This window comes from Lampetra fluviatilis, chromosome 54 (assembly GCF_964198595.1).
Source record: "Lampetra fluviatilis chromosome 54, kcLamFluv1.1, whole genome shotgun sequence".
Lineage (NCBI taxonomy): Eukaryota > Metazoa > Chordata > Hyperoartia > Petromyzontiformes > Petromyzontidae > Lampetra > Lampetra fluviatilis.
In genome coordinates, this window is record NC_136328.1 from 5705233 (window position 1) to 5717404 (window position 12172).

Sequence of the window (12172 nt, forward strand, 5' to 3'; positions counted from 1 at the left end):
CACGGCCAATTAGTAAAGGTTTGTCACGTAAACAGAACGTGGCCAATTCGTTACTAGTACAGCATCACCGGTGTGTTGGAGAGCAAATCGACAACATTTACACTCCGAGTACGACGTTCTATGGATGATATTGGTCTCGAAAGCCCGACGACGCGTTCAGCCAATCTTGTTGTCGTTGGCAGTGGCAGTGCACAAAGCACAGAACCACGAACACGAGATCTCAATACATTGCGTCGTCAATGACAGCACCACGTGTGTGTGTGTGTGGGACCTTGAAACACAAACGCGAGTATAACAGGGTGGCCCCGAAACTGTTGAGGACACGAGCATTGAAAGCAATGTCGTTGATTAAATTATTCATTACGTTAGTTGTTCGTATCGGCTATTATCATCATTATTATTAATATCGTTTTTGCTACAATGATGATGGAGAGCCGGGCTTGATAGCGGTGGTTAGCTAATGCCCCACGTGGCCCGTGTGGATACAAGAGCGAAGGTTGGTGGATCACACGGAGATGGTAGTGGAACTCCCTTCCCCCACCGTGGTGGTCATCTACTGTGGCTCGCCGGGAGAAGGTGGTGCGGCAAAATGTGGACTAATCCCCATCTAAATTTTGATTTAAAGCTTTCGTGACTGCAGGGATTCATATTCTTGATTCTTTCGGTAAAGTCACGTAAAAGATAAGTAATAAAATAATAATTGTTTTTATTGCTTTTTAAATCCTTTATATTAAGTTCGCGTGCTTGCTTGCTTGCTTGCGTGCGCGCTTGCTTGCTTTGCTTAGGACCGTGCAAATCTTTCGGTCGTTTTTTAACCCACTTCCCGTGATCCAATCGAGCTGACATTTTGCACACAGACTCGTTGTGCGTGACAATTTATATTCGTGAAAATTTTTTTCCAAAATCTTACACTTTTTAGGGAAAACAAATTAAATATTTAATTACCAATTGCTTAATACTGGCAGACAATCATCTGACCCATAGGTGGCAGCCATCTCAAGCCAGAGGACGAGAGGACTCTAGCCGCCACGCATATAAAGGATTTATAGTGAAAAACTTAGTTTTTACGGGTTTACTTGTTATTATTTTATTACTTCCTTTCTACGCGACTTTACCGAAAGAACCAAGAATATAATCCCCATCTGTTCCAACTGCCTATGCATATCTAATTTTGTTTACGTTCTCTTCCGTGTTGGGGGTCACTTAAAAATCCGTTCGATACAAAACTGGGCCAAGAAACCGCCTGAATGAATTTAGACGCCGAAACAGATTTGAATGAATAATTCGACGTTCTACACTTGTAATCTTAAAACAACAACAACAACAATAATCCTAAATGTTTGTGTTCAGCTTGTTGTCCTTCACCCACCCCGCACCCCCGATTAGCAAGGATGGCTACGTACGGCGCGAAAGAAGTTCAATATCCATACAATAATCTAACAAAAAGTATATGCATGCATCGCGCATTAATGTTGACCGAAGTGAGTTTGAACATTTGTTAAAATAAATGATATCACCTTTTGCCATTTGTTAAAGTGAATATAACAGCCTCATGCATCCTGAATTTTGGGCCACCCCGTGTAAAAAGACCGACACCTCTCTGAGCCTCTCGATGTGCTGTGAAGAAGGGCCGTTTGCCCGAAACGTCGGCTGTTGTATTTTTGTTACTTTTAAAGCCACACACACACAGAAAGCGTGTGTGTGTTATTGACGAATGCGTTGAATGACTTCATCCATTGTGGATTTGGGAGTTAAAGTCTCCTGACTACGTACCATTGGCGCAAACTTTCAACGTTTTTGGACATTAGGTTACAAAGTAAATATTTAATTTATTTCGTTTCAGCAGGCGAGGCCCACTGAGCTTCGTAGATCTTTTTTCAGAAGCGACCTGGCAATCACAAATTCGAGCTAAACAAAGTGGGCTTTTCGTCGCGTGGAAATTTATAGCAGCCAAATACTCTTCAATGCGCGATGTTGATTGGAGATGTGGAGGGGAAAACCGGAGGACCCGGAGAACAATCCACGCGACCACGGGGAGAGAGACACGCAAACTCCAAATACGCATCCGTAAATAGAGGTTTATTTGGGGGGTTAGATCGCGTAAATATATAAATGTGTAACCGATAATTGTTTTTTTACCCTTCTATCTGGCAACAAAACTGACACCTTTTTTACAAGGAGTCATGTTTGCATAGACCACAATACCTGCAGTCATAATGCAAACAAAAAACATAACTCTGATAATGTATGCATTGTCCTTGAAGTTGATTGGTCCACACCCGAGACAGCTTTCTTTAGAGCCTAGTCTCACATGGGTTGGACCAGAAGGGTAAAAAACCAATTATCATATTTTTTACTGGCAAATGAGGTTCCAATGGTGTAAATGTGTAACCGTTCGTTGGCAACGCTTAAAGTGATCGCTTAAAGAAGCGCTGCAAATGAACGGTTACACGTTTATATATTTACGGGATCTAATCCCCCCAAAAAACCCTCTTATGGATGATATTGGTCGCGAAAGCCAACGTGTTGAACTCCAAATGTGCATATATCATCCCACCAATATATCTACACAGCCCATCCAATATCATTTTGTTTTTACCCAACACCTACCCTACGGTACGATCCCCAGTTCTGAAGCCTGGTTGATTTAAATTGACTTGTGTTGTTGATTTGTAACGTATTAAGCCTGCCTGTGTGTACGTACGTGTTAATGTGAGACAAAGGCGACCGGGCGTGGTGTTGGGCCGCCTACCCCCTCGTGTGTCGTGTCCCGGCATTCAAAGGTGATCGCTAGCAGCACTTGCCCTAAAAGCCAAAGGCTACACGGGGGAACTTCGTCTTTGCGTGCGCTTTTGGGGATGGGTGGTGCAACGGTTAGCGCGCTGCGCTACGAACCCGGAGTCCCGAGTTCGATCCACGGCGGCCAACACCGGTGACGATTATCAGAACCGGTCCTGCGCGTCCCCTAGGTCGACTCAGCCTCAAATTAGCACCTGGTGCGGTGTGTCAACATCGCCACTGGGGGAGACAAAGGCGGCCGGGCGTGGTGGTGGTGCTGGCCACCCACCCACCCCTTCTTGTGCCGTGCCGGCCTTCATAGGCGCTGCTCGTCGACGGCACTTGCCCCAAAAGTCTCCGAAGGCTATACGGGTACATTTGTAGCATTGTGTGTGCCTTTGCATGTGTTGGCGTCGAGTATGGGTGGGCATGTTTGCATGCGTGTGTGTGTGTATCAACGTTGTATTTATAAGCCACGATAAGCATGCCTACGCACGCACGCACACCGCGCAGACCGACGGGTCGTTGTTAGCGAGCACCTATTAAGGGTCCGGCACCGCGCTCTGTGCGGACAGCACCACGTGACGGCACTTTGCACTCCTCTCACAGCCACGACGTTGACCGCCGCCACCTTTTGTAACCCCCCCCCCCCCCCCAGTTGCTGTACTGCGAACGGCGCCACGTACAGTACAACAAACGAAATAGTTTTTTTAGGCTGAGACGACCTGGGTGGGGCCGCGGCGATAGACGGCGACGAACGCGGCCAGGAATCCAACTCGGAGCAGGGGGATCTGTTGGTCGCGGTTGCGCTCAACCATTCCGCCACCGCTCCCTGACCCCCCCCCCCATCCCCCGTGACTGCCTTGGGTGACGATGCCCCCCCCCCTGCGTACCCGTAGCCACCCCCCCCCCCACCAAAATCGATAAATATCGAGTATTCACTATGTAATGCATCGAATAGCGCACGTGTAGCGAACTCGTGTTGCGTTGCGATTGGTGGAATGTTGTGATGCGCTTCATCGGTTCATATGCACCCCCCGCCGCCCCCCCCCCCCCAATTACACGATTAGTTCAATTGATTAATCGAAGTGCTGTCGTCAATTTGGACGGAGCTCGCACGAGCCGAGCAGGAGATGAGCTCCTGGACGATGCACAGCAACAGACGGCGTGAACACGATTGCACGCGAATTACCGAGGGGTTGTGGACTTCGCCAAACGCGCACTGATGGACCGGCGTGGGGAAGTATGGTCGAAGTGCCTCCCACGGTCAAAATAACGTGGGAGGAGCTGGCACCGTCATCCAACAGTGGATTCGATATTTTAAAAAAACCGGGCTGTCGTACGCGATGTGATGCGTGTGTGTATGCTATGTGCAGCGTCATCATCAGCAACAATCATGGTCAATTCACTGCTAGATGAAGGCTCCTTCCCCAGACCGTCGCTGTCTCAATCGACGTAGTTTCACATTAATTGATACAGTACATCCAACGACGCATTTGCCGTACAGTATTACAACACTCAACCGATGGATAATGTATATGACTTTTAAGGTTCATGCGTTCTCTGCACGGTTATAATTATAATCATTATTGTATTATTATTATTCTGTGTAATATACTGTGACATATTTCAATAAATGTCAAATTTTGCATCTCTAGACTATTGCCCCGCGTTGTGCGTGTACGTGGAGTTGTGTGTCTGTGTGTGTGTGTGGGGAGCGGAGGAGCGACGCTCACAACAACGAGCGAAGCGCCGGGTGGCTAAAGCACAGCAAGTTGGTACAGTAGGGGGCACAGGTGGTGCATCAGCCAGTCATCTCGGTCATCTCGGTCAGTCGACCCGTGGCACCTGCTGGGTCTGCCCCGTGACCTCCTGCCAGCGGGCGTTCGACACTTCACGTGGCCTCAAGGTGCACTTGGCCTGGCACAAGCGTCGTGGTGACGTCACCGCCTCTTAGTGGCGAATGGCGGTTGTTGGGAAGCGGTGGTGCAGCGGTTAGCGCTACTCTGCACTACGAACCCGGCGACCCGAGTTCGATTCCCGCTTACGGCCAAACACCGGTTTGACGATTGTCTGAACCGGTCCTGGGCCTTTTTTTAGGCTGACTCAGCCTGAAATGAGTACCTGGTGCGATGTGTGAACATCACTACTAGGGGAGACAAAGGCGGCCGGGCGTGGTGCTGGTCACCCACCCCCTCGTGTGCCGTACCGGCCTTCATACGCGCTCGCTAACAGCACTTGCCCCAACAGCCAGTTAGAGGCTATACGAGGGGGATCTTTGTCTCTGTTGTGTGTTCGCTACTGGAACATCACACGCAGCAAGGTTATACCCAGTAAGATGTCCAGACGTTGGGCCAACGTTGTGGCCAAGTGGTTGGCATCGTTGGGGGTTCAACGTTGACCCAACGTTGGGGGTCAACGTTGCCCTAACGTTGGCCCCCAACCTTACAAATGTTTACTGGGCAGCAGGGTAAGAAGTGATTTTGGAAAACTAAACTTGACCATAAAAAGTAAACTCACAATGCGAACCAAAAGAGAATGTTTAGTTTTAAGGAACATTCGATATATATGGATGTTTAATCTGCTACATGTACACCTCTACTTACGAACGAGTTCCAGAGGTCTCTTCGTAAGTACATTTGATCGTAACTTTACTTCTGTCGATTCCAAATGCGTTGCACGGCTTGCGCACTAAACACGGCGAATGGCTTAGAAGTTGTATAATCTCCTGTAGATGTAGATGCCACTGGCGTCTTCACGTTCCGCATATGCAGATGCCACCATCGCCATCTATTGCGCGGCGGTTGAACTTACGACTCTCGGTCCGAAAGTACGTAAGTCGAATGTACGTTTTATTTTTATTCTTTTATTATTTCCCTTCTACGTGACTTTACCGAAAGAACCAAGAAGATGAATCCCTGCAGTCACGAAAGCTTTAAATCGAAAAATAAATCACGAAATCAAATGGAAGTGCGCAAAGGAGCATGGGTAGAGGACGCATGCTCGGAATTTTATTGAAATAGAAAAAGGAGCACGTGGAAGAGAAACCGGACGCAGGTTAATGACATCATCATATTGATCTCCATGCAGCAGTGGATAGACCATGATGATGATGATAAAAGCATGGGTAGATGCACGCCGTGGATTCCACTGAGAGAGAGAGACAGAAAGAGGAGCATGTGGATTCGAGAACACCCTCGCTGAGTCGTGACGTCATCAATTAATCTGTTAAAACTAAACTATGTAATGTTTTTTACTGGTAGGAACCTCCTGGTTCCACCAGCCCACAGCGGATTATTGTGTCCGTCCGTCCGTCGTGTAGGGAGGGGCTGGATGGGGAGGCAGCGGCTGGGTGGGGAGGGGAGGGCGGGGAGGGGAGGGCGGGGAGGGGCTGGGTGGGGAGGGTGGGGCTGGGTGGGGAGGGGAGGGTAGGGAGGGGCTGGGTGGGGAGGGTGGGGAGGGGCTGGGTGGGGAGGGTGGGGAGGGGCTGGGTGAGGAGTGTGGGGCTGGGTGGGGGGTGGGAGGGGTGGGGCTGGGTGGAGAGGGGCTGGTCACCCCGTGGTGCCCTTATAAAACTCAACGTTTAACCTACTCACGCCGGCTTGTGCCCGCCCTCACAGTCGGCATATTTGCGGAATACACCACGCCGCCGTTGACCCTGGCCATTGACCGAGCAATCCAACGTTCCTACCAGCTCCCTCCGCAGGAGGAATGTGTTTTTTACCAGGTAAGGTCCCACTGAGCCATTAAGCTCTTTACAAGAAGCGACCTTTGCAATCACAAATGAGAGCTCAACGAAGTGGCTTATCACGTGGAAATTAATGGCAACCAAACAACTCTGAACGCGCGTCGATTGTACATGTGGAGGGAGCAACCGGAGGACCCGGAGAAAAATCCACGCGACCACCGGGAGAGAGAGAGAGAGACACCGAAAACTTTAAATATACAGCGGGCATCGTCAGGGTCGGGATGGAACCCACGACCTCATGCATACCAGGCGAGGGTGATAACATCTCGCCACCGCGCCACCCCAAGGGGCCGTCCATAAATGACGTCACGCATCTAGGGGGGGGGGGTCAGACATTTGTGACGATGTGTGACGAGGTGGGGGGGGTTGAGTAATGTGACGTCACATCAATATGCGCAACTTTAAATAAATAGAGACAACACGTTCTACTTAATTAAATAGACTTTTAATAAATGTTTTCTCCTACAACATCAGAGTGCAGCGCCACATTAAATACGCACTACAATGCCAATAGTTTAAAGCGAGTTGAAGCATGATTTATATTTTTTTTGGGGGGGGGGGGGCAGAGCTTTATGACGTCATATTTGAGGGGGGGTCTGACTTTTTGTGACGCCGTGTGACAAAGTGGGGAGGGGGGGGTAAAAAATCGTCCAAAATCGCGTGACGTCATTTATGGACGGCCCCCCAAGAAGAGTCACGGTCGAGGGGCTTGGTCAGGACGGTAGCCGAGGGTCAAGAGTAGTGACGGATTGGCAGGCAGGGGAACGGAACGCGTCTGGGATGACGTCCTCCACGCGGAGATGGAGCGATTAAATCATGGCTGGATCGTGAAAGGCCCATGTACAGCACTGTATAGCCATGTGGCGTGCACAGACATGTGGTTGGATGAACGTTGGATCAACGTTGGCATGTGGTTGGATCAACGTTGGCAAGTCGTTGGATTCACGTTGGATCAACGTTGACATGTGGTTGAATCAACGTTGCCCCAACCTTGGCATGTGGTTGGATCAACGTTGGCATGTGGTTGGATGAACGTTGGATCAACGTTGGCATGTGGTTGGATTAACGTTGGCATGTGGTTGGATTAACGTTGGATCAACGTTGACATGTGGTTGAATCAACGTTGCCCCAACCTTGGCATGTGGTTGGATCAACGTTTGCATGTGGTTGGATCAACGTTGGCATGTGGTTGGATCAACGTTGGCATGTGGTTGGATGAACGTTGGATCAACGTTGGCATGTGGTTGGATCAACGTTGGCATGTGGTTGGATCAACGTTGCCCCAACCTTGGCATGTGGTTGGATCAACGTTGGCATGTGGTTGGATGAACGTTGGATCAACGTTGGCATGTGGTTGGATCAACGTTGGCATGTGGTTGGATGAACGTTGGATCAACGTTGGCATGTAGTTGGATCAACGTTGGCATGTAGTTGGATCAACGTTGGCATGTGGTTGGATGAACGTTGGCATGTGGTTGGATCAACGTTGGCATGTGGTTGGATCAACGTTGGCATGTAGTTGGATCAACGTTGGCATGTGGTTGGATGAACGTTGGCATGTGGTTGGATCAACGTTGGCATGTAGTTGGATCAACGTTGGCATGTAGTTGGATCAACGTTGGCATGTGGTTGGATGAACGTTGGATCAACGTTGGCATGTGGTTGGATCAACGTTGGCATGTGGTTGGATGAACGTTGGATCAACGTTGGCATGTGGTTGGATCAACGTTGGCATGTGGTTGGATCAACGTTGGCATGTAGTTGGATCAACGTTGGCATGTAGTTGGATCAACGTTGGCATGTGGTTGGATGAACGTTGGCATGTGGTTGGATCAACGTTGGCATGTAGTTGGATCAACGTTGGCATGTAGTTGGATCAACGTTGGCATGTAGTTGGATCAACGTTGGCATGTGGTTGGATGAACGTTGGCATGTGGTTGGATCAACGTTGGCATGTAGTTGGATCAACGTTGGCATGTAGTTGGATCAACGTTGGCATGTGGTTGGATGAACGTTGGCATGTGGTTGGATCAACGTTGGCATGTAGTTGGATCAACGTTGGCATGTAGTTGGATCAACGTTGGCATGTGGTTGGATGAACGTTGGCATGTGGTTGGATGAACGTTGGATCAACGTTGGCATGTGGTTGGATCAACGTTTGCATGTGGTTGGATCAACGTTGGCATGTGGTTGGATCAACGTTGGCATGTGGTTGGATGAACGTTGGATCAACGTTGGCATGTGGTTGGATCAACGTTGGCATGTGGTTGGATGAACGTTGGATCAACGTTGGCATGTGGTTGGATCAACGTTGGCATGTGGTTGGATTCACGTTGGATCAACGTTGGCATGTGGTTGGATTAACGTTGGATCAACGTTGGCATGTGGTTGGATCAACGTTGGCATGTGGTTGGATTCACGTTGGATCAACGTTTGCATGTGGTTGGATCAACGTTGGATCAACGTTGGCATGTGGTTGGATTAACGTTGGCATGTGGTTGGATTCACGTTGGATCAACGTTTGCATGTGGTTGGATCAACGTTGGATCAACGTTGGCATGTGGTTGGATCAACGTTGGCATGTGGTTGGATTCACGTTGGATCAACGTTTGCATGTGGTTGGATCAACGTTGGATCAACGTTGGCATGTGGTTGGATCAACGTTGGCATGTGGTTGGATTCACGTTGGATCAACGTTTGCATGTGGTTGGATTAACGTTGGATCAACGTTGGCATGTGGTTGGATCAACGTTGGCATGTGGTTGGATTAACGTTGGATCAACGTTGGCATGTGGTTGGATCAACGTTGGCATGTGGTTGGATTAACGTTGGATCAACGTTGGCATGTGGTTGGATCAACGTTGGCATGTGGTTGGATTAACGTTGGATCAACGTTGGCATGTGGTTGAATTAACGTTGGATTAACGTTGGCATGTGGTTGGATTCACGTTGGATCAACGTTGACATGTGGTTGAATCAACGTTGCCCCAACCTTGGCATGTGGTTGGATCAACGTTGGCATGTGGTTGGATTCACGTTGGATCAACGTTGACATGTGGTTGAATCAACGTTGCCCCAACCTTGGCATGCGGTTGGATCAACGTTGGCATGTGGTTGGATTCACGTTGGGCTCAACGTTGGCATGTGGTTGGATTAACGTTGGATGAACGTTGGCATGTGGTTGGATCAACGTTGGGCTCAACGTTCCGTGGTTCCTGGGCGGTGAGTGAATCAGCTCATGTGCCGGTGCTAAACGCATCGCAGGATCGTGAGTAATGGCCACGAGTGATTTGACGTCACAATAGGCCCTCGATACGGGCCTCCCTCTCTTCAAAATCGCTTGTCCAGTGGTCACATGACTCTGGCAACCGAGCGACGCGCCTGCCGAACGTGCGTTCGACGGAGGAGGGTCAACGGAGGCCCAGAGCAACATTCACCAGGTTGAACGCCCTCTAATTACACTGGTCAACAAAAAAAAAAAATTCTGGCCTGGACTTTTGCTGCTGTTTTAGACTAATTTCCGGGTGCTGATTCCAAATCTGATCTCAGATTTGCTCTATCACATCTCATTTTATGCTATCGGCATACCCCATTTTCACTTATTTTAGCCGAAATTAACTCCGTCACTTATGATTGCAAGTTGTTGCGAGTCAGTGACTGCTTTAGTGTTAAAATATGGTGCTGTATTTTTAGGATAGTGTGTTTATAATATAATTTTATGTAGATATCCACATTTATTTAATATTTTTCTTCCGCAGTTTTTATTTAAAATGCAATATTTGATATCTCAAAAACCTGATGTAACAAGACAAAAACTGATGCCAGATTTGGAATCAGCACCCCAAAATTACCTTCAAACCGTTGGAATACCTCATGCCAGAAAAAGTGTGTTGACCAGTGTTAGAACCAGTGCCGGATTAGGCTAGTGCGAGGCCTGTAGCATATGTTATAAAGAGGCCCAAAATAAAATAAAAACGTCAATATTAAAACACAATTTTTTTTTTACTTGCATAGTAAATAAATTTGACTTTTTATTTGCTATACAGCCAGATAATACGACAAATCGATAATCTTAAACACCCAGTCGTTCGTAAAAATTTAACCGGAATTGATAGCTTGACAGCATTTAGCGCGGGGCCCTTGGAAGTGCGGGGCCCGTAGCATTTGCTACTTTTGCTACGAGGATAAGGGGCCGTCCATAAATGACGTCACGCACCTACGGGGGGGGGGGTGAGACATTTGTGACGATGTGTGACGAGGGGGGGGGGGGTGAGAAATGTGACGTCACATCAAAATGCGCAACTTTAAATAAATATAGGCAACACGTTCTACTTCATTAAATTGACTTTTTAACACATGTTTTCTCCTACAACATCAGAGTGCAGCGCCACATTAAATACGCACTAAAATGGCAATAGTTTAAAGCGATTTTAAGCATGTTTTATTTTTTTTGGGGGGGGGGGGGGCAGAGCTTTATGACGTCATATTTTAGGGGGGGGGTCTGACTTTTTGTGACGCCGTGTGACGATAGTGGAGGGGGGGGTCAAAAATCGTCCAAAATCGCGTGACGTCATTTATGGACGGCCCCTTATCATCAGCAGTGTCGCTATCGTTGGAATCGATTCCTCCACGGCGTACTATACCTACTGAAAAATCGATTACATTTGTAACTGCCGGATTCGTGTCATATTAACAAAACAGATTGATTTGGCGTTGCTGCTGCTGCGGCTGCGTTAGCAGCGCGGTTTAAAAGGGGGCGGGGGCGGATAAATGTATTATAACAGGCGATGTTTCAGGTCATGTTATTGTTATTGTGTCGATGTTGTTTTAATCCCACCAAGAATCGAGAATCGATTCCACACACCCCCCCTCCGATTTAATTATTTAATTCCTGCACCACGCTTTTGAATCTGGTCTTTGGCACTCTTCAATAATAAGTAAGTTCAGACCCGGACCTTCAACAACCACGAACATTTAACAATCGCCCATCACATTAATCGCGTTAAGTGATTGTTTCGCAAATCGCTGTTTCCTTTTTAAATGTAAAACGGTGACATTTTAGTTTTGAATTCAATCGCCGCTGTCGCTCGCCGCTCCCTACCGCCCGACCCCTCTCTCCGTCGGCACGCGCGTCCAGGCAAGGCCGTGGTCTCGGCCTAGGCCTGTCGGGAGTCTGGAGGCGACGGCTGAAATGGGGGTGGCCGCTGACGTCCCCGCACCCACGACGTGGTTTGAGTTTCTCCTCGACGAGAACCTGCTGGACCTTCACCTGAGCAAGCCCAGTCCGAGTACGAAGTGCACTCGTGTGTGTGTGTACTCGTGTGTGTACTCGTGTGTGTGTGTGTACTAGTGTGTGTGTGTACTAGTGTGTGTGTGTACTCGTGTGTGTGTACTAGTGTGTGTGTACTAGTGTGTGTGTGTGTACTCGTGTGTGTGTGTGTACTCGTGTGTGTGTGCACTCGTGTGTGTGTGTGTACTCGTGTGTGTGTGTGTGTACTCGTGTGTGTGCGTGTACTCGTGTGTGTGTGTGTACTCGTGTGTGTGTGTGTACTCGTGTGTGTGTGTGTACTCGTGTGTGTGTGTACTCGTGTGTGTGTGTGTACTCGTGTGTGTGTTCGTGTGTGTGTACTCGTGTGTGTGTGTTTA

At 48.5% G+C, this 12172-nt stretch overlaps 1 protein-coding gene across 1 annotated transcript in view; it reads left to right on the plus strand.

Annotated features, from left to right (window-relative positions):
• Window positions 1–11398: 11398 nt before the first annotated feature.
• The window catches only part of INTS8 (integrator complex subunit 8), a 57772-nt gene continuing 56998 nt past the window's right edge, over window positions 11399–12172 (plus strand). The window contains exons 1-2 of the mRNA XM_078879451.1: window positions 11399–11463; window positions 11664–11814. Of these exons, the coding sequence (XP_078735577.1) occupies window positions 11718–11814 (97 nt within the window). The 5' untranslated portion in view covers window positions 11399–11463; window positions 11664–11717. The remainder of the gene's footprint in view (window positions 11464–11663; window positions 11815–12172) is intronic.